Source organism: Octopus bimaculoides, chromosome 13 (assembly GCF_001194135.2).
Source record: "Octopus bimaculoides isolate UCB-OBI-ISO-001 chromosome 13, ASM119413v2, whole genome shotgun sequence".
Taxonomy (NCBI): domain Eukaryota; kingdom Metazoa; phylum Mollusca; class Cephalopoda; order Octopoda; family Octopodidae; genus Octopus; species Octopus bimaculoides.
The window spans coordinates 25,479,032-25,503,140 of NC_068993.1; the positions used below are offsets into that span (position 1 = coordinate 25,479,032).

Below are 24,109 nucleotides of genomic sequence, written 5' to 3' on the forward strand. Positions count from 1 at the left end.
CACAACTCCATCATTTCGAAGGCTGTGGCTTAAAAAAAAATGGGGAAAATCACCGAAAACATTTCCCCACAAATTCTTTTATAATCATAATCTATGCTGTTTGAAAGGGATTTGTATAAATTTTCATTAAAAGATACCCATCTTCCTGACAGTTATGAGGGGAAAAAGTCAGATCATGTGAATTTTCTGAAACTCCTCTCTCCACCTCCTCAAAAAAATTCTTTCATATAAATCCCTATATACTCTGAAGCCACATCTAAGTGGTATTTGTAGAAAATTTTGTTAAAAAGTATCCATTTTTCTGGATGTTATGAAGCAACAATGTTGGGGGTGTATACATCTGTAGTAACACCCTTTTATTTATACAAATTTTTCATTTCATGTTTATTTCCTTCATTGTTTGCAATGTTCTCTCCCCCCCCCTCTCTCTCTCTCTCTCACACACTGCAAAGCTTACAGATGGGCTGCTAAACTGAAATCTCTATGTTGCTTTGAGAGGAAGATAAAACTTGACAAACTATTTCTCCCTCTGTTGTTGGACTACCATGATGTTTGTTTAAAAAAGAGAGATTATGACTGTGATAAAATAATGAAAGCAATATTTACTAAGCAAGTGAACTTTATTATATAAAAAAATAATTAGTTGTAAAATATAATAATTATTTGAATTGGGAATCAAATGTGAAAATATTATCAAGTGGCTAGCAGAAAACTGCCCGTCAGGAAGTCTTTCTGTTAGTTTATATAATACAGATATATATGTATAATATATTTATATATATATATATATATATATATATTTCATTCATAAACTTCCATAGACAACATGGACTAAATCTTCTTAAGAAAATATGAAATTACAATGATTTCAATGTCATGATTAGTGAAAGTGAAACCGGTCGGCTAACACAATACTCTTTCACTTATAAAATATATTAAAAGATATATTAAAACTATGTAAACTGTGTGCATTTTCCTTCTTTTATTATATATATATATATATATTTCTTGCATTATTATTCACGACGTGGAGATAATCAGAATTCTCTTCCTCACTTTTTCTTACTATATATATATAGCAAGAAAGCAGTTTTGACTGCTATTTCAAGCATGTGATATCTCTTACATACCTTTATTTATAATTATATATATATATGTATATAAAAAAAGAGGACCTCGTCAGGATTTGGATAAAAAATAATTTATCACTTTTGTTCCGTATAGGGATTTATCATGAATGATTGCTCATAGAAAATTCATACCTTTTATATATGTGAGTTAGTTGAAAAACTTACAAAACACACACACACACACACACACACACACACACACACATAGACACACAGCCTTACAAACACATATAGATTCAAAATGACAAAGAACCACTCAAATAACCACTCCTAAAACTCAAGAAAACAAATTCAACTCTAGATCTGTTTTCTATTAACTCATATATATTTATAATAGGTATGAATTTTCTATAAGAAATCATAAATGATGAATCCCTAAAAGAGATGAAAGTGCTAAATAAATGGTTTTATACAAATCCTTATTACCTCCTTTTTCTTAATATATAAAATCTGCACACCTCTTCAAATAATCTAAACATCATCATCAACATCATGATCACTTAACATCCATTTTCTATGTTGAAATGGGTTTGATGGTTTGACAGGAGCTGGCAAGCCAAGGAACTGCACTAAGTTTCACTTTCTGTTTTGGCAAGGCTTTTATGATTGGATGTATATATGTGTTTGTGTGTGTGAATCTATATGTATAAATGTAGAAAGAACAAAGTTGGACAAATACAATTTACTTCAACACTTTAGATGGAGAAAAAATCTTAGCAGTTTGGACATTGAGAAAGAAAAAGTAAGAGATGCATAGGGGGAGAAAAGAGAGAGAAATAGTGAGAATACAAAAAATGATGAGAGGACATAGGATGGAGGTGAAAGGTTAGAAATCTGGGGTGGGAGAAGGTGTTCTAATGGGGAAGGGCACTAAAAAACGGTGGAAGGAATGGATGTGTAGATCCATGAAAGAAAGCAAAGATGAAAGTAGTTTGTGAGTGTCTGTGTGATGATGTATGAGTATAGATGTGTGTAAGATGGAAGTACTGAGGTGCTGGTTAGTGAGGGTGGGGGTGAATTGTTAATGGAGTAGTGTGAAAGTGTATGTGAAGATGTAAGAACCTGGATGTGTGTGTGTGTGTGTGTGTGAGAGAGAGAGAGAGAGGCATTGATGAAGCACATAAGATTGCAAAAGCCAGGTGGAAGGTGTTATCGATGTGTGTGCAAGAGCATAAACAAAGTAGGGCTGGAAAAGTGTTTTTCCAGGCATTTGACCATGGAAGAAAGAGGGAAGGTTAATGTTATAATTCAAAACTGAAGGAAAAAGTTTAAGATTGAAACAGATGCAGCTGAATAGATTTTAATGGAGCCACAAAGTTTGTGAAAACAGAAGTCATTAAAAAAAATACTTACATGGAACACATTTGGCTGGTTCCTTTGCCCAGGTTAATGAAGGAAGACAATGGTTTATAGCATCTCCAACTAACTGATATCCACTTGCACATCTTGTCTGGCAAAAGGTGTTCACAGGAACAGTGGAATTTTGACAAATGGTTGGCTCCAAAATGGCATGAGGGGTGATACTCATGTTAGGGCATGATTTGGCTGAAATAAAAATAGTTATTTGAAGTTAAATACACCAGATACTTTGGGGATAACAATTTCTAAGACTGAAAAAATTATAAAATATAGGAACTCAAGAATCTTATAGCAACTTTGAAAGAATGTTTCCAAGAATAAAGTCATGAGTGAGTGTCGAAAATAGTGCTGTCAAGTTGAAGAGGTTAGAGATAGAGATGATAATAAAACAAATGGTTTTCCACAAAAGGATTTCATAATCAAAGTTTCAAGCTCTACCAGTGTTGAATCTGCCATTTCTGTTTCTATGGTTAAATACAAAATAACAATAATACACTGTGGTTAGTCCAATAAACAAAACTGCCCTCCAACAAAAACTTATATCTAATCCAATAAACAAGACATTATCATCATCCTTTAACATTTGTTTTCCATGCTGGAGAGCTGCACCAGGTTTCAGTCTGATTTGACTTGGTTTCTTTAGCTGGATGCTCTTCCAAATTCAACCACTGTACAATGTATGATGGGTGCTTTTAACATTGCACCAGTAAGAGGTCATCTCTTTAAATATTCCCTGAAATGTTTTGTTGTGGGTGTGCACAGAATTTTGCTTGTGAGCAAATTTCATCTTTTTTGCAAAGTATGTGTACACTCATGTGTACTTTTTTTGCAAAGTATGTGTACATCCAAAAAGTGTCCTGGTGAGCCTATAAACTTTTCCTTCAAACCTCATATCTAAGTATTTCATTTTAATACTCTAGTTTCAGTTTATAATGCTTGTTCTGGCTTCAACTCAAGTTGGATACAAAAACAAAAAAAAAAAACATTTGTATCTTAAAGTTGGGGTTGAGTAGGTGTCAAACCATTGAAATAAGCTCTTGGAATCTTTTAATAACTTAATATGTAATGTAAATAAATACTGAAGACATAGGAATGACAACAACAAGAGTAACACATTTGCAAAAAACATCCTTTCTTATTTCTTTATTGCCCACAAGGGGCTAAACATAGAGGGGACAAATAAGGACAGACAAAGGGATTAAGTCGATTACATCGACCCCAGTGCGTAACTGGTACTTAATTTATTGACCCCGGAAGGATGAAAGGCAAAGTCGACCTCGGTGGAATTTGAACTCAGAATGTAACGACAGACAAAATACCACTAAGCATTTCGCCCGGCATGCTAATGATTCTGCCAGCTCCCCGCCTTTACATCCTTTCTATTATGGAGAAACTGTTGATCATCAACAAATTGCAAACAGAAACCAAAAATTTATCCAGAGACAAGAAAGCAGTCAAAGAAAAAATACAGACATATCAACAAGTGTATTAGAAATGTAACAGATAATTAAGTTAGAAATGATCTAATTATAAATCTCACAGAGAGATAATTATGGTTTTGAACTAAATTCCTTGAAAACAGTTACACATATCTGGAGTTTTAATATTTGAATATTTTTTGTTATTATCTTTATCTATTAAGTAGTCCTTTTCTGTGTCCCCCACAAATTTCAAAACATGAAAGTGAAGGAAATAAAAGGAAAAATGAAATTTTAAGAAAGTAAGAATGTTGTCAGATTGCTTCCATTGTGTTCCTTTTTCTTTTTTTCAGTTTTTATTTTCACATGACATTCCAATTTCTATTATTTCCCACATCTTAATATCAAGGGTAAAAGAAAGGTTTTATTAATATCAGTTCAATACCTTGCTTATGCACCATTTAATAACTTGGTAGCTTTCTAACTTGGATGCTGGCAACAGCTGGTGTTAAATTGACCCAGCAATGAGTTGTTCTAGCAATGAATTAACTTAGCGATGAGTTTAACAATGATGAATTGACTGAACACCACAAACACAATATTCTAAAAGAATGTTTCAGATTTCTCTCCTTCGTAAGGCATGTCATTTACCAGCATATATCAGACAAATACAGCAGACATTTGACAGCATTATACTAACTTGTTCCACATCAGTTGTGGCAAATCTAGTTTCATCTTTTACTTTTTTTATATATAACTTACTCATTGCAGGCTATTTCCCCTCATCTTTCACAATCATACAGTATCATTACCTTTGGTATGCCTTCATTATATATAGAATCACAATTCTGACAAAACATCTCTTACTCTATCCATTCTTCCTCAGTTATTTCAAATCTCTTACATCCACAGCTCATATCAAATTCCGTAATACATCACAAACAATCCAACTTTCAGTTACTAAAGAGGATTTACATTAAAAAACAACCTTTTTATGATTGGCATAATATAATAAAAAAAACTAGTTGTATATTCACCTGCACATGTTGCTTGTTTCTGAGACCAAGATCCATTTAACAAACATTTTACAGATTTTGTACCATTAACTGTGTATCCTTTCAAACACTTCACCTTGCATACAGTTCCTGGTTTTATACCAGTTTCATCAGGGTATTGACAAGAGGCTGGTATTAACTGACCATTTTCTGGAAACACCAAGCTTGGACAATGTGATGCTGTTTTAGGAATGGAAAAAAAAGATCAGTCAGTTAACCATTTCTGTATATAGAACTACTTATGTATAGTAAACATTTTTGTCAAAGAGGCATGGACTGAAAAGCTCTACCATATGAGGTTCTGTGCATTTTTATTTGTAACAAATATGTTTATATGAGGATATATGTATAAACATTTATTCCTTTGAAGTCACTGCCAGACCACTGCATCCCTCTATATGTAAGGTGTATGAAGCATATGTGATATAAAAGCTATAGGTGTGAGGGTGTGGCTGTGTAGTAAAAGGGTTTCTTCCCAACTACATGGCTTTGGATTCAATCCTGCTGCATGGCACCTTGGGAAAGTATATTCTTCTATACCTTTGGGCTGACCAAAGCCTTGTGAGTGGAGTTGACAGATGGAACTGAAAGAAACCTGTCGTGTGTGTGTGTGTGTGTGCACGCACACATGTGTTTCTTTGTGTTTGTCCCCCACCACTGCTTGAAACCAGTGTTGGTGTATCTACATCCTCATAACTTAGTAGTTCAGCAAAAGAATCCGATAAAATAAGTACCCGACCTAAAAAAGAGTCCTGGAGTCGATTCATTTGACTAAAAATTCCTGAAGGCAGTGCCCCAGAGTCTTATGACTGAAAGAAGTAAAAGATAAAAGATATATATAGGTGCAGGAGTGGTGATGTGGTAAGAAGCTTGCTTCCCGAAAACATGATTTCGGGTTTGGTTCCACCATGTGACACTTTGGGCAAGCATCTTCTACTAGAGCCTTCAGCCAATCAAAGTCTTGTGATTGGATTTGGTAAATGAAAATTGAAAGAAGCCTGTTGTATGTATATATATATATATATATATATAGAGAGAGAGAGAGATAGATATAATATGTATATGTATGTATATATATATATATATATATATATATATATATATATATGTATGTATATGTATGTGTGTATGTGTGTCTTTGTCCCCCCCCCCACCACTGCTTGACAACCGGTGTTGATGTGTTTATGTCCTAGTGTCAATTTGCTCAATTAAAAACCCTTCAAGGTGGTGCCCCAGAATGGGTGTCATCAAATGACTGAAACAAATAAAATATATATATAAATATATATACTAGCAGGCCTCCTGGCCTTCGGCCCGGTCTGTACGGTGTTGAGATGTATTCATAAGGTACATATTGGCGTCTATCATAATTCCCATTTTCCTTACAATAACAGTTGTTAAAAGGTATTTAAATATTGCATAACATAATTTTATAAATTCATTTAGACTATCTAAATACAGAAAGTAACATAGATAATAATAGATATATGTATTGTACAAAAATTATAAAACATTTGCAGAACTTCAGTATATACAATGTTTTTAACTTATTTCTTTGAAGCATATGTGAAGAGTTTCTGTGGGTTTCCTCCTCTGGAACAACCTATGTACAATTGACCATTGGCTTCTAGAAGGAGACTGACAACCTGCAGTGTTTGACCTGGGAATTGCAATCGTTTGAAATGAAAGCAGATATCTGTTGGTATTAGTGATATTCTAGGTATAAGTACGATGTCTCCCTTATCGCATCCAGTGAAGATTCTTGCTTCAATGTGAGGCTGTTGTTCAGACACAACCATACATGTACCATTGCTGAATCTTGATTGATCCAGGTTTCTGAGAAGCATGGTTGATGGCAGCAAGTTGTGGTTGTGTTGGTAGTAGTGGTGGCAGTATAGATTAATAGGCATTAGTGGTTGTGGTGGTAATATCCGTAGCACAATTTAAATATTCTAAATAAATGCTAATCCCGCCTCTGTCTCACTTGTTTTTACTCTCTAACCCACTTTCTATTTGTCTCACGTATTTTGTCTCTTGGGAAAAAAGAGGTTGAGGTAGTGAAAGAGAGAGAGAGAGAGAGAGAGAGAAATGGAGATAGTGAGAGAGATAGAGAGGACATATAAACAGACAAAGTAGAAGTTCAGTATCTCACTTGTTTTTTCTCCGTAACCCACTTTCTCTCTCTCACTTGTGTTTTTTCTCTAGAGAGAAAAAGAGGTAGTGAGAGAGACACATATACAACCAGAGAGAGAGAGAGAGAGAGAGACATAAAAAGGGATAGAGATGGATGCAGAGACATAGAGAGAGATGCAGAGACATAGGGAGGGATGCAGTGGTCTGGCAGTGACTTCAAAGGAATAAATGTAATGTATAAACTTAGAGTAAACTGGAGATGGATTGTGTGATAGGTGGGGTATTTTTTCACTCTGTGAAAAGCATTACGGTGAAATAGACAGTACATGCTAGAAATAGGAGTCAGTGCACCACCAACTCGGCATCCCACCTCATTCTGTTTTTGGAAAATAAGTGCACAATTATCTGCAGAATGGTCGAATTGATTTAACAAGACAAACCTGAAATATTAGCAATTTTATTTAGTATTTTCAACAGTCAAGGTAGAAACAAACAAACAAACTTTGCTTTTTATAAGGATATATAGACATTGTGTTTAAATATACAGTATGTGGATTGCTAGACATAGGAACCAATCGCCCCTGCCGATCCATTTGCAGAAAACAAGTGCACAGTTGTCTGCGGAATGGTTAAATTAATTTAAATGACATGAAAAACCTGAAATATCAGTTCTATTTAGTGTTTCCAATGGTCAATGTACAAACAAACAAACTTTGCTTTTTATAAGGATTAGACATTATGATAAAATAGACAGTACATGGATTACTAGAAATAGGAGCCAATTCACCACGAACTCGCCCCCACCCCATTCAGTTTTTGTAAAATAACTGCACAGTTATCTGCAGAATGGTCAAATTAATTTAAATGGCATGAAAAACCTGAAATATTATCAATTGGATATTTAAAATCACCTCAGTAATATCAGATGGCATACTATAGTTACTCACCTAGACAAGAATGACCATCAGATGTTAAATTGAGTCCATCTGGACATTCACAATGATAACTGCCCACTTCATTGATACATATGTTGCTACACTGCCCATTGTTGGTTTCACATTCATTGATGTCTGCAAAGGGTGATGAGACAATATCAATATTACTGGTTAGCTTTTAAAGGAAAATTACACTAACATGCTGATTACAAACTCTTAAAGATGTGTCTCTATTTACAGAATACAGGAATTGACTGTTACTTTGAAATGGCAACTGAACTGTGGTAATGATGTAGGATTAATTTGAGGTGGGAGAGTGTTTCTATTGGAGGGATTCAATTGGTGTGAAGAAAGCTCAGTGTAGGCTCATTATTGTTATACAAGGGGTCACCCCACAGTAACCAGAAATGTTCTCTGTGGGACAAACCCATAATAGTCCAGGCTTCTGCCACTACAAGCCACATGATGCAACCCCAAAACATAAGTCTGCCAACCAGCAATGGAGCCTGTGGTCACACTGCCACGCGATGCATCTTTGTTTTGCAGTGCTTCTACCCTGTTCATAGATTTTTGCAATGGCTGAAACAAAAGAACAGCATGCTTCTGTAAACTTCTGTTTTCTGTGGTGGAAAATGGTGGCCGAAACAGTTCTCATACTTCAAACAGCTTACAAGGACACTGCTATGAGCATAACACAAGTTTATGAATGGTTTCCACACTTTAGGAATGGTCACTTGTCGCTTGAAATCAACCTTGTTCAGGATAACCATCGACCTCCTGAACAAATGAAAACATCATGAAAATTCATGAACTGATCTTGGAGGACTATCACCGAACAATTGATGATCTTGTTGATATGATTGATGTGTCCTGGAACTTCTGCCAACGAATTTTGGTCAAGGGTCTGTGAATGAAAAAAGCTGCAGCAAAATTTGTGCTTGCTTGCTCATGGAAAGCCAAAACCGAATGCCTGTCATGAACTGAAAGAACAGTTGGAAGTTGATCCAGACCTTTTTCCAAAGGTCAGCACTGGTGATGAAAGCTGGTGCTATGGAATTTGCCTATATGGAAGAGGTGGAGGAAAAAACGATGGAGGCATTAAAAAGCAACCCTTTGCAAGAGCTTCTGCACTGCTTTGAATAGTGGAAAATGTGCCTGGACCACTGCATTGCTTCAAATGAAAAATACTTTGAGGGTGATAAAAGTGTAAACATGTAAAACTAAGGGAATAAAATAATATTGCAAAATTTCATATGACCAATAATGAAAGCAACAGAGAAGAGAGAAGATGAAAAGAAAAAAGAGGACCATGTTCAAATTGAAGTTCCAGCTCTATTCAGTATAAAGATTTTACACAAGCCAATATGGTTGCCTTTATACTAGAAATAGCAATCATATTTCCCTTAAATCACACCCTACTGTCTTTAAAAATAGGGCAGGATGGGTATTCCTGAAGTAACTTTTATCATAGGTGCCTACTCAAAGGTAACCTGAGGCTAAATAATAGCAAAAAGATTTTACAAATGAAGAATTTCCTGTAGGAGTCACTTTGATTGTTAAAAACATCAAAATTTCCTTCAAATTACATCTTAAATATCTTAGGAAGGAAAGATATGCACTATGCCTGAGGAAATAATAAAGTAGTCATGACAGAAGATCTGAAGCTAAGCAACAACAATTGCAAATATTTGAAACAGTTGTAACATTTCGAAGTTATAAATGATTAGAATAGTCTTCCAAAATCAATCTAAGAATAACATTAAATATTCTTTAAGATTAGATGATTCACTTTTTAACTTAAGACATTGTCCTGTCATAGCATATATAATCATTTCACTAGTCGAAGGTATTTGTATTTCCTTTCACAGGCCCCTTAATAAGAATATGGTGCAAATAATGGACCAAACATTTTATAATTATGTCAAAGAGTGGTTTCCAGTTTGACATAAGAAAATATGAAAGTTGTACTTTCCATGATTTTTGTAGGTGCATTTGTAGTATAAGGAGGATGGGTAATAGCAAGAAATGAGATAGAGAAAGTAGGTTACAGTCTTAATTTGTTAGGACATTTGAATGTACCAAAAGTTTTCTGTAGTAGGTGATTTGATAACCTCATTAATGTCTAGTGAGGTGAGTAAGGCCATGGTCTTAGATTTAGTTTCAATTCCATGTATTGGATATTTTGCTTTAACTATGGTCCTTTGAAATAACATAAATTAACTCCCATTTTCTCTTCTTTGAAATTAAAGGAAGTATGATTCATATCATGAGATCTAAAATATAAAATGAGAAAAGGTTATTTCTCAAGTTCTATTCAAGCCTAACATTTCATGTGTCAGTATTCAAATAATTTCTTGGAGCAGCTAATGTTTTATCTCTCTAGTACTGATAAATTAGGAACCAGTAATTAACTGATGCTGACTTAATTTCCTTTAACCCTTTCCCTAAGCATAACAAAATAGGCCAATGACTTACAATGAGTAAACAGTATCACGTTCCTACTCTATTCTTACATATTAAGTAAAGGTACTCCCAATTGACAACTACATTTTGTGTTCTTTGTTTCTAACAACTATTTTGGTATCTGTCAGGTTGACCTTAGGCCTGTGCACTAGAGACCATGCTACCCTATTTGGAACTTGATAGATTCTGCTATGAGTATATATCCTGAAGTGTAGTGGTTATGAAACAGCTGTTAAGCTGAGTAACTTACCAAATCAAGGAAGTCATAAAAGATTTTATTTAATCCTCTAGCATTTAGATTACTCTGTCAAATGTAATACCTATTTGTTTACATTGTTTTGAATTAGTCATGCATAATCAATGATGTGAGTGTTCATTTCTTTTAGAATGACATTGTAGGGTAGATGTGAGTAGCCAGATCTGGCCAGTTTGGGCCAAAAAAAACATATAAAATATTTTGGCTGGATATGACCAGTTTAAATACTGAAGGGTTAACTTGCCATCACAGTGCATATTGTCGACAAAAAACATATGGAGCCTCATGTATAACTATCCATCAAAAAGTACTTACATATGCACACAGTAGGCATCCGTTGGTCTCAAGAGACCATGGATTTGCACCCGAAGAAATTGTGTCACCTGCTGATGATGGTGCAGCATCTGCTGTGGCTGTAGAGGCCCACATGGGAGTGGCAGCTATGCATACACTGAATGCATTTGAAGGAACTCTCTACAGGCATCACTGGTTTTCCTTTCCTCAGGTGTGCTGTTATTTGATGGCAAGTTCCTGATTCTCTTCCATCCACTTCATCCCCCTTTTGCAGCATTTGTCTCCAGCATGGCTGATCATTTGTGACCCCCTCTCTTCTCAGGACGTCCAAATCAAATGACTTCACATCTCTCCTGAAATGAAGATGAGGTCGTCCTCATGCTCTTGTGTTGGTGACCAATTTCCCATACAGAAGGTCTTTTGGGATCCCCCCATCCAGTATGCGATGTACATGACCAAACCAGTGCAGACAGCACTGCTGGGGCAGGGTAAGCATACTGGGCATCTTGGTGTGGTTGAGGACATCAGCATTGATGACTCACTCAGACCACTTGGTATCCAAGATACAGCTCAAATTACGAAGGTGGAAAGTGTTGAGGCATTGCTCTGATCTGGAGTAGAGGCTGCATGTCTCACTGTCATAGAGTAGTGTACTGGGGATGCATGCCTTATAGACAGCAGTCTTGGTGTTTGCAGCCAGTTTTCAGAGATGGTAGAGCCGAGGTAGGTGAATTCACAACTACCTCCAGCTTGTAGTTGTTGATGGCAATGGTGGTGGTGGTGGTGGTGGGGGATGCTCGACATCTTGGCCCCAGTATGTTGGTCTTCTTTAAACTGATAACCAGGCTTAATTCTTGACAGGCCTTCGAGAGTTTGTCCACAAGGTGCTGCATTTGCTCCTCAGAGTGCACTGTCAATGCTGTATTATCCACGTACAACATTTCTCAGACGAGTACCTGACACACTCCGGATTTTCCTTTCAGCCTCGACAAACTAAACAATTTTCTGTCTGATCTGGTGTGAAGACAGACACTATCAGTTGATGTCCCAAATGACTGCAAAGAAGATGCTAAACAATGTGGAGGAAAGCACACAGCACTGATTCACACTGCTACACATGTTGAGTGCCTCCAAGGAAGGGACATCAAATGAGTGATGCTTTTCATATCCACATAAAATGATTGGAGAATCCTGAGGAATCTTGGAGGACTGCCAATTTTGGCAAGGATTTTGAACAGGCTATCTCTACTGACTAGGTCAGAAGCCTTTGTGAGATCAATGAAGGTGATGAAGAGTGGTTGTCTTTGCACTTGGTACTATGTAGCTGTCAAAGACAGAAGATCATGTTGATGGTGGAGTGTTCTGATCTGAAACCACACTGAGATTTGGGTTATAGCCTCTCAGTGATTTTCTGTAGTCTGTTTAGGACTAAGAGAACAAAGACCTTTCTGACGATACTTAACAGCGAGATGCCTCGGTAATTATTGCAGTTGCTTTTGTCCCCTTTGTTCTTATATAGAGTGACAATGTTACAGTCTCTCATGTCTTGCAAGATTGTTCCCTCCTCCCAGCACTGACACAGTAGCTTTAGCAAGTAGAGCTCTCCTTGTACACCTGATGATCTCTAGTAGGATGCCATCAGAACACAGTACTTTTCCAGTGGGTAAGCCATCATTGGCTCAGCTCAGTTCTTCAGCAGTTGGCAGTGTGCCCAGCCCCTCCATTGCATGTAGTGGATCTTTTTTAAAACGGGGGCCACATTTTTCATTAATGTTTTACGTAGTGTTTTTGGTACCGAAAGACTTTCAAACTTCGTATACTTATCTATTTTGTGTTATAGAACAGAAAAATATTTTTGTATTCGAATTTATTTCATGTAAAAAATTGTCCTATTTCGATAATTTCAACCAATCACTGACGTCCATTCAGCCGATATACATTAAGTGCCGACTACATAAACAAACAATTCTTCGTTTTATTTGCTTTTTTCATTTTAAATTTGCTTTAACTCTAACCCTAACTCTAACCCTAACCCTAACCCTAGGGTTAGGGTTAGGGTTAGAGTTAGGGTTAGGGTTAGGGTTAATTGTTTCAGAATCGTTTGTTTATGTAGTCGGCACTTAATGTATATCGGCTGAATGGACGTCAGTGATTGGTTGAAATTACAGAAATACGACAACTTTAACATGGAATAATTTATGGATTTTTTTTTTTTTTTTAAGAAGACTAAGAGAAAAAGATGTTTTATATGACACATTCTACCAGTGTTCCAAGTTTCAAAGTGTTTCGTTAATGAAAAATGTGGCCCCCGTTTTAAAAAAGATCCCATGTAGTTGTTCTACAGTGCATTATTTTGCCCTTGATGACTTCCCCTGTTCTAGATTTGAGTGGAGCTATCTTGTTCTGGGTTGGGCTGATGGCTTTCTTGATACCCTCATACATTCTGTGAAGATTGCCCACATCAAACGATAGTTGGATGTCTTCATATAGTTGTAACCAGTAGTCATTGTTACAGCATCTCACTGTCTTCTTTGCTGATCTCAATGCTTGCAGCATTGTCCTGGTGGGTTGGTACTTGTGCTTCAGCAGGGCAGCACACTTCTCAATGAGTGTATTGAGCTCTTTCACACTCACCTCAAACCAATTTTGTGTCATTTCTTTCTCCTCCCAAAAGCCTTCAATGCAGTGCTATGGATGATGTCCCTGAGAGAGTCCCATCCCATTTCTGCTGAACATTGTCTTCTGGTGGGTCTGCAAGATGGATGTCTTCCAGTGACTTGAGGAATGCATCTGTCTTAGCTGGTTGCTGTGTTGAAGTAGCACTGATATGCTACTTGCCTGGGGGTTTGGTGCAGTGCATCATTTTTTATTGGAGTTTGAGATTGCAACAAACCAGGGAGTGGTCTGTATCACAGTCAGTACTCTAAAAAGACTGAGACAGGTGCACATTCCTCAAGTAGTTGTGTCTTGTGATGATCAGATCTAGCTGGTGCCAGTGTCCTGAGTGAGAGTGACACCAGGAGACCCTGTGTTGAGCTTTGCCCTTGAAGTAGGTGTTGGTGACACATAGTCCATGGAGCATACAGTGCTTAATCAGCTATTTCCCATTTTCATTCATGTTGCCAACCCTGTACTGACCCAGACACCAACTTCAGGAGAGAGTTCCATTTGTGCAAAAAATATAGCATGCACTAATACATAAACACCTACAAGTACACATATATACAAATTGAATAAATTTGATTATAGAGTGGCCCTGTATCATGCTGAAGTGGTGAGTTCTTTGCAAAGTGAATGATTAGTTTGAGTTGATCCCTAACTAGAATGTCTGGTATGAGTTGATTCCTAGTGACACTCTGGTATAAATTGATCCTTAACTAGAATGTATGAGTTCATTTCTAATTAGAATGATTTTGAGTTCAAAGGTCTGAAACAAGTAGATTTCTAGTAAAAACTTGTGATACGAGTCGATTCCTTGTAAAAATATCTGATATAAGTTGGACCTAGTATGAATTGAATCTTAGACATTCTGATATGGGTTGATTTTTTTTTTTTTTGTTAGAACTTCTGGTATAGGTTGATTTCTAGTTAGAAACCTGAAGAACTAAAACAACTCACACACAAAATTGGTCTACATCTGTTGAGAATATGACATAAAACAGCTTATACATATTTAGCCTCTCATTAATGTTAACCCAGTTCAAGTCATAGGGTGGGTGCAGGCTGGGCATTGTTAGTAGTTGCAGGGAGAAGAAGCCCATCCTGAAGAGTAGAACGATTATTATAACATTCTCTTGCTTTCCTGAGACATATAAGGAAGAAACACATCCGTGTGCGCGCACACACACACACACACACACACACACACACACACACACACACACACACACACACACACACTCACACACACACACACATACACTTAAAAAAATTACACCCACGCTTACCTTGGCAGGTAGACTTGAATTTTGACCAAGTACCATTTTCTAAACACTCCAAGAATGAAGGACCTTTTACTTCATAGCCTTTTGGACAAGCAAGTTGGCATTTAGTTCCAGCAATTAGCTTAGCTCTGGTGAGACACTTAACACTCTTCACTGTTACATTATTATTATTATCAGGGGCAGTAAGTGTGTTACACAGTGAGGCTGAAAATTGTTTTAAAACAATGGGCAAATGATGAAAAACTTAGTTTAATGACAGAATTCATTTGACAGTTTTATTGTAATCAATTAGTATTAAAATTTTAAAAATTGTAGTAGTAAGCTTATAATTGAAGACAATGTTTTCAGTTCTCTTACCTCTGTAACCTTTCTTTACTTTTTCCTCATTATCACTGACACAACCAGTGTGTTAATACTCTTCCTCATCATCACCTCCTCATCTTTATTTTTATAAGGCAGACCAGTGCATCTATTCATTTGTATAGCTAAATTAGCTCTCTCCAGACTGTAGCTGTTCCAGAGCAACAAGAATGATGAATATAGAAATTATATTTTGACTGATACATAATGCTATCAATTGAAAATTTCACTTCTTGGGTCACCGTTATGTTCTGACTTTTCTCTGCATTTTTCTTCTGATTCCGCAACTGATTTTTAATAAACTATACAAGCCACAACTGATTCTAAATATGGCCAGTGTATATTTAGATATTGTGAAAATAATATATAATTTTTCATATAAAAATATTAGATAGATTCTGTGCTTCTGAAAATTGTGGGCTTTAATTCCTCACCTTGAATCACTGTCATTTATCTCATGACCTTTTCACAACATATGAAAGGAAGTGGTTTCTTCCTCCATGGACAAAATGATTTACAAAAACTGACAACCAAATATCTTAATTAGACTCTGTATTTGGTGCCACTCAAGTGTTACCAGTCCACTAATACTATCAGCCTATCTGCCACATCCTTTTCTGTTTCCACAAAGAGTAGATCCCAATATAAGAGGTGTTGTGCTTTCAATACTGGCTAATTTAATGTTGCCATTGGTCCCTATTTGTGGCATGGTCAGCTGCCCACCACAACAAAATTGAGATCCTAAAACTAAGGTGCTACATACAAAGCGCATTGGTATGGGTGCTGGTGCCACTTAAAAGTACCCAGTACACTCTGTGGAGTGACTGGTATTAGGAAAGGTATCAAACCATAGAGACCAAGCCAAAACAGACGATGGAACTTGGTGTGACCCTAGGCCTCGCCAGTTCTTGTTAAGCTGTCCAACCCATGCCAGCATGGAAAATGGATGTTGAATGTTGATGATGGTTGCCTCTAACTACTTCTCATTAACTGTGTTTGGAAAGCACCACCAACATGAGGAAGAGAAAAAGAAATAAGAAAGAAAGAACCAAGAGGAGAAAAAGTAGTGAAGAAGGGTAAATCATATTTTAGAATATTTTAATTTACCTACCTGAGCAAGTGTGGCCATTTGGATTGAGATTGTAACCTGGGTCACATTTACAGAAGTAACCTCCCATTGTATTGACACACTGGTGCTCACATTTACCATTATTCTTCTCACATTCATCAATATCTACCGAAATATAGAAAATCACATTGTAAAGTGTTATCACAGGTAGGTAATGGAGACAGAAAGACAAGCAAGTTGTGCATGTGCAGACTCACACATATACAACAATACTGAACAGCCTAATATAATTTTCTATTGCCTTAAAATAAGTAGAGTTACACCTGTTGTATAAAAAGGTAACACAAAATAAGAACATGAGAAAACCACAAAGGGACATGCTCCACAAAAAAACAGACAGTAAGGCTGATGCAAACAGTCATGTAGTGAATAACAACAACAACAGCAACCAGCAACTGTTACTGCCATGGCCACCACCTCAGGTGCTGCTGTCCACCAATATCGTCATCATCATCTACTTCCTCTTTGTCTTCATCACCATCATCATTGCTGTTTCCATCTCCTGTACTGCCACTGCTGCTATCTTCTCCATCCCCACCACTACCACCTTTGTTGTCATCGTCACTCTTATCATCTTTGTCATCATAATTTGTCATTACTGATAAACATTATTTCTTGCTGAGGAGTTCTCATAAAACTGAAACATGTCTATCCAAATTAGGCTCACACCTCAGTACTGACTTCACACAAAATACCATAGAATGTATGTTAGTCCAAGTGACATAGCTATGTTATCATTATTTTAACACTAACTTAAAATGGTCTGTTATATGTCATATTGCATCTTGTCTCTAGTATTAATAATTTCTTCTGAGAAGCCTAGTATCCTTAGATCCAACCTCATTACTTACTTGTTATATGAGTCTTCATCATCAACAGCATATCAGACATTCTATTTGTATGTATCACATGTCTATGTTGCACAGGCATCTCCGTTGCACACATTGACTCATGACTTCAATGCTTTTCATGCTTATTAGCATTACACATTTAACATATGATGCTTGTCAAATTTTTCTTCATCCACTGCAAATCTTCTACATCTAATGTCTATGTTCCTTGACCATTCAGCTTCGTACAGTCTACCTTCCACAAACAAAAAGTTTCTTTCCAGTGAACAATCCATAGACTTCATGAAATGAATCCCAATATTGCTAAATATTTGTATTTCTTTATCTCATTTGATGTATTGGCTCCCTGCTAAACTGCCAGAGAGTCTACTGTATCTTTCATAGGCCCATGACTTACAATGAGTAAACAGTATCAAGTTCCTACTCCATTCTTACATATTAAGTAAAGGTACTCCCAAGTGACAACTAAATTTTGTGTTCTTTATTTCTTACAACTATTTTGGTATCTGTCAGGTTGACCTTATGCCTGTGCACTAGGGACCATGCTACCCTATTTGGAACTTGATAGATTCTGCTATGAGTATATATCCTAAAGTGTAGTGGTTATGAAACAGCTGTTAAGCTGAGTAACTTACCAAATCAAGGAAGTCATAAAAGATTTTATTTAATCCTCTAGCATTTAGATTACTCTGTCAAATGTAATACCTATTTGTTGACATTGTTTTGAATTAACCATGCATAATCAATGATGTGAGTGTTCATTTCTTTTAGAATGACATTGTAGGATAGATGTGAGTAGCCAGATCTGGCCAGTTTGGGCAAAAAAAAAAAACATATAAAATATTTTGGCTGGATATGACTAGTTTAAATGCTAAAGGGTTAACTTGCCATCACAGTGCATATTGTCGACAAAAAACATATGGAGCCTCATGTATAATTATTCATCAAAAAGGACTTACACCCATATACACATATATGCAAAAATATAACATGCACCAACACATAAACACTTACACACTCATATATTCATACAAATTGAGTAAATTATATAATCAAGTTTATGCTGGTTTAACAGTAAATCTTGGAAATTTTCTGATTTATGTGACTTAAGCTGTTTAGAATGAATATATCACTTTCTAATGTTTATGTCATAACCTTCAATCTACTTACCTTCACAGGTGACATTATTTCTAGACCAGGAACCATTTTTAAGGCATCTTAGGGTTGAGGAGCCATCCAAATGAAAACCTTTGTGACATTTAATTGGACATTTGGTTCCAGTCTGTAATGTCTGGTTCTTTAAACAGGCTTCATGTTTTACATCAGCGTTTACAGGAGCATGGAAAGTTTCACAATATTCAGCTTTTGAAACAAAACAGAACAAATATTTTGCAATTTTTAATTTATTACAATCTCAGAATTGATTGTATGAAGTCTGGGAAAGCTACAAAATCATCAGGGATAGCTGCCAAGATATTAAAAGCATCAGGCTATATAGGTTCTATACTATTTACTCAGTTAATTATATAGTGAAAAAAGGTGTTATCTCCAGTGACTAGCATAGCAATATCATTGCTAATTACTGAGGCAATTACGAAGGTCTCAAGAAGACAGACAGCATAGTGAAAGTAGTTGAAAGAATTATTGTAGTTAGTATAAAACAGAGTAACTAAGAGAAATTACCCAGACATAACTTTTGCATGAACACTAAATAGCTGTGTTGGTGCTAACACACCCAAGATATTGAACTGTTAAGCTTGTAAGCAACAATTTAATGAGTTAATCTTCATGTAGGTATCCCTAGATGATTTCCCTCAGTCACTCTTACGTTACCATATTTATCATCATTTATTCACCCAAATCCTTTATATTTAAGGTCTGGCAAGAACAGGAAAAGACTATTTTTTTGTTGAGGAGGTCTAATAAAACAAGCATGTCAAGAGTTAGCACCATGCTACCAAAGATCAAACTCACTCCTCAATGTATGTCTCAATTCAGTTATTAATTAATTTGAATTTTAGAGCTTTCTCTTTTGTGTTCATTGACAAGAATTATCATTAGCATTAATGATTTTCCATTTTATAATTGCTGTCATTTTAACTGATTAAAAAGAGTTAGTTCACTATATTAGCCCCATTTAACTGTGTATATGAAACTGAAGTTAGTAATGCTAATTAGCACACATACACACACACACACAAACACAGACATGCACTCAATAATATTTCACTGTTTCACACCTATGTGTTACATGTTGGGATGAATTAAATTGCTTTTCTTTTTTAATTTCACCATTCACATTATGTTGGAGGAAGGAATTTAATAGGGAAATGCATATGTTATTGTAAAGTATTGGTGTGGCTAGCTAAAAGGCATAAAACAATAGCTGTAACATACATGTCTTGCTAAAAAGCATAAAACAATAGCTGTAACATGATTTGGACTTGTTTTCAGTTGGTCAAAAGCCCAGCTTATTAGCTATGCAATCATTAAATACATATGCATATATATTTTGTATTCTCTCACATCATAAACATGTTTTTCAATTTCACTTCTTAATCTCAAAGTATTCTACATTTATTCATACTAAAAAGTATTTATGCCTGACAATACACAGCACATAAATTAGTATTATAAATTCTAAGTTTGTGAAGGCATGTGGCCAAGTGGTTAGAGTATTTGGGTTACTATTTCTAGTTCATGAATTTGATACCTGGTGGCATGTTGTGTCCTTGAGCAAGACATTATTTCACTTTGCTCCACTTGACTCAACTGGCAAAAATGAGTTGTACCTGTATTTCAAAGAGCAAACCATATCACATTCTGTATATGCATGTCTGTGGAGTGCTCCATCATTTGCTTGTTAATGTCACGAGCAGGCTGTTCCATTTATCAGATCAACTGGAACGCTTGTTGTAACTAATGGAGTGCCAGTGTAAATTTGTGCAACTGTGTGAAGCTTTAAAAATAGGGTTTTTCTCCACCAAGTAGCAAAAATTCTTCATTGGTTAAAAATCCACTATAGGATGAATACACATATTAACTTACCTTTACAAGAATGTCCTTTTGAATCAAGAGTGTAACCTTTGTTACATTTACAGAAATAGCTGCCCGGAGTATTGATACACTGGTGGTCACATTTATTATTCTTTTCACATTCATTGACATCTAGAATTTAACAAAAATTCATGTTATAAATACTATCACATAAAGGATAACGAGAAACATCTATCCTACTCACATACAGCCAGACAAGTATGATTGAACCACGTGATGTGTAATGTTAGTATGGATGAATAACAAGAGTGCAGATGAGTTGAGTGAAAAACTAGATATAAGAGGAATAAGATGCTGTGTGCAAGAGAGAAGACTGTGCTGATAGAGACATGTGATACATATAGAGGATGATATCTGTATGAAAAATCCTGTGTGATTAAACTGAATAGAGTCCATTGAAAGCTTAGGACAAAGAGATGAAAATTGCAAGATGTTGCACCTGACAAAGCAATGACAAAGGATGATGTTAGGTGGCAACAGAGAGGGCTAGAGAAGACCCAACTTCCTCTACAAGTACGGTGAATTGAACATTAAAAATTGTGGTAATGATGAAGGTGAGAAACCTGCATGTATGTGTGTGAGTGAGCATGTATACAAATGTGTAACAAGAAGAGCAAGTGATAGACAGACTGAAAGGTGAATGATAAATGTGTTAGAGGGATGTACAGTTATAAAGAAACTCAAAGATGTTGCTTTGACAGTATGTGCATATATCATCATCAGGGTCATCATTTAAGATCCATTTTTTATGCTGGCATGGGTTGGAATGTTTAACAGGAGTTGGTAAGCTAGAGGACTGTGCCTAGTACTACTGATTTGGTTTCTGTGGCTGGATGCCCTTCCTAACACCAACCATTTTACAGAGTGGATAGAGTGCTTTTTACATAGCACCAGCACCAGCAGGGTCACCAAGTAACTTGCAAGACAAAGAGCTCCTGACCAGGAGGGGGAGTTGTATTAAGGGAAGTGGTTTTGCATCTGTTGATGAAAGGTTACAGTATAATAGAGGATAGAGGCAGGTGTCATGCTGTTGAAGAAATACATGGCTACCCCAGTTGGAAAACAAAAGAGAGAGAAATATAGAGAGGTCTGTGTGTGTGTGTGTGTGTGTGTATGAGAGAGAGAGAGAGAGAGAGAGAGAGAGAGAGAGCGATAATATGAGTGAAAACAGTGGTGAGAACTACTATCATCCTAAGTCAAAACAGAACAACTGATACCAGGAAGAAGTGAGTGAAATATTAATAATAGAGGCATATAGGTGGCAGGGAGCAGATAAGAGAGATGAAGGTAGGAGTGACCGGGACATGAGTGACTGGCATGGGCAATAAATGGATGAGTAATAGAAATGTGTGATGCAAAAGACAAGAGCCAGAGGAGCAAATATATACGGGTGTTAAAGGGTTAAGAGGTTATCAATGAGTCAATGATATAAAGTAGGCAGCTGTACATGTAGACTTATGTGCACAAGTTACACCCATACGCAAGTCTAGTAATGCATGCCTATATATGTGTGTGTGTATATATTTATATATATGTGTGTATGTGTGTGTGTGTGTGTATGTATATATATATATATGTGTGTGTATGTGTGTGTGTGTGTATGTATATATATATATATGTGTGTGTGTGTGTGTATGTATATATATATATATATATACATGTATATGTACATATATACATGTATATGTATATAAACATATAAATAACATAATTTTTATGCCTGTTTTACCATGCCTGGGCAGGTGAACATGTCTTCTTTAATACATCATACTGTCAGTTAATATTGTCCTTTGTCATATACCTTAATGAGGTGAAGCTGTTAAGCTTCTGCTCTCCATTCACGACTTCTTCCCAATTTCTGCCCACTTAAATGTGGATGTTCTGTTAGAACAAACTATACTGCTGTAGTTACCATGAGAAAAACTGATATTGTAACTTATCTCCTCATCAATATTATATAGTAAAACAGTGCCAGAACAAATACTGATATCTCGATTAGCTAATGAGCCTGTAAAAAAGAAGTCCTTTTAAGTCTCCCTCTTCCATATATTTCAAGTACACGGCACATATTTATACAACTATCCTCCTCCATATACGTTAATGGCCATACCAATGCAGTCTTCTCTTTTGCACACTACACCTAATTCTTTATATCTTTTATTTGTTTCAGTCATTTGATTGTGGCCATGCTGGGGCACTGTCTTGAAAGGTTTTAGTTGAGGAAATTGACCACAGGACTTATTTTTTATAAGCCTAGTACTTATTCTATCAGTCTCTTTTGCCAAATCACTAAGTTATTGGGACATAAACACACCAACACCAGTTGTCAAGTGGTGGTGGGAGACAAACACAGACACAAAGACCAATATATACATATATGACAGGCTTCTTTCAGTTTTCATCTACCAAATCCTCTCACAAGGATTTGGTCAGCCCAAGGCTATAGTAGAAGACAGTTGATCAAAGTGCACCATAGGGATACAGATTCTTTCTAGCCTTTGCTGATCTTGTGCATCTAAGACCCACATCTCCCCATCGTGTAGCATTATATTTTGCACACATGTAACATACTATCTGCCTTTCACTCTGATGTAGACCTCCTTTGTTGCCATCAGAGTTAACAGCTTCTGAAATTTTCTCCTGTTAGTCCTTACTCTGATTTCTATGTTCTCAAAACATATACACCCATCACTAACTAGACTACATTGATAACAGAAGCTACTAACTACTTTTAGAGAACTATCTTGGCATTAACTTGAATCTATAATGCAAGTGCTCTCAGTTCTTACTTCCTCTATGCACTTGCTGTATGTAAAGTATTCCTTCTTTGTTGGCTTATCTGTGATCCCACTATCTCTCTTATATTTTCACAGCTTAAAGTGGATACACTTTCAGGAGTTCCTACCTTTTTTCTAGACACTATGAAGGTTATTTTCCTGATAGAAGCAGATTTCTGTCTTCTTTTCTACTTACCAATGCATTAGTTTTTGCTAGATTTACTTTGAAGTACCTTCATTCCAAGTTTTGTCTCCACATCTGGAATTTCTTTTCTAATTCTACAAAGATTCAGCTGTAAGAGTTAGATCATCAGCATAAAGAAATTCCCATGGGTAGTCAAGATTTAAACTTCTCTGGTATGGCTTGGAGAACCATATTAAATGGAAGGAGGTTGAGGACTGAGCCTTGGTGTATCCTCATCTTCACTCTGAATTTAGCACTATATTTATCACCGACCCTCATCTTATTGACTGTACCTTCAAATATGGCATGCACAGCTTACACAAGCCATTTAGGGAGAAGGGGAACCCTATCAAGGACCTTTAGGTCAACAAAAGTCTGGCTAACTTCAGTAATACCTCTGTCTGGTACAAAACCAAACTGCAAATTTTCTATGATGAATATCTTTCTAATCAATTCTGCTATAACTCTGTCTGCAACCTTTATAATCTGGTCTAATCTGCAACCTTCATAATCTGGTCTAATCTGCAACCTTCATCATCTGGTCTAACAGTGTAACATCTCTGTGGTTTCCCCTCTCTAATGCATCACCTTTCCCACTGTAGCAGTTGATAATGATATGGTCACACTAATCATTGGTATGACAACACCTTCCTGTTCCACCTGTTTTACTACACTCCATGAATTCGTGCACACACACACACACACACACACACACACACACAGGTGCCTCCCCCATACACACACATGTGCCCCCGTACACACAC

At 36.3% G+C, this 24,109-nt stretch overlaps 1 protein-coding gene across 1 annotated transcript in view; it reads right to left on the reverse strand.

Moving 5' to 3' along the window:
* The window catches only part of LOC106871923 (fibrillin-1), a 694,404-nt gene that overhangs the window by 20,545 nt on the left and 649,750 nt on the right, over positions 1 to 24,109 (reverse strand). The window contains exons 40-46 of the mRNA XM_052972376.1: positions 20,376 to 20,495; positions 18,498 to 18,689; positions 16,459 to 16,581; positions 14,991 to 15,191; positions 8,043 to 8,165; positions 4,945 to 5,142; positions 2,484 to 2,675 (exon numbers count right to left, since the gene is read on the reverse strand). Coding sequence (XP_052828336.1) covers positions 2,484 to 2,675; positions 4,945 to 5,142; positions 8,043 to 8,165; positions 14,991 to 15,191; positions 16,459 to 16,581; positions 18,498 to 18,689; positions 20,376 to 20,495 — 1,149 coding nt within the window. The remainder of the gene's footprint in view (positions 1 to 2,483; positions 2,676 to 4,944; positions 5,143 to 8,042; positions 8,166 to 14,990; positions 15,192 to 16,458; positions 16,582 to 18,497; positions 18,690 to 20,375; positions 20,496 to 24,109) is intronic.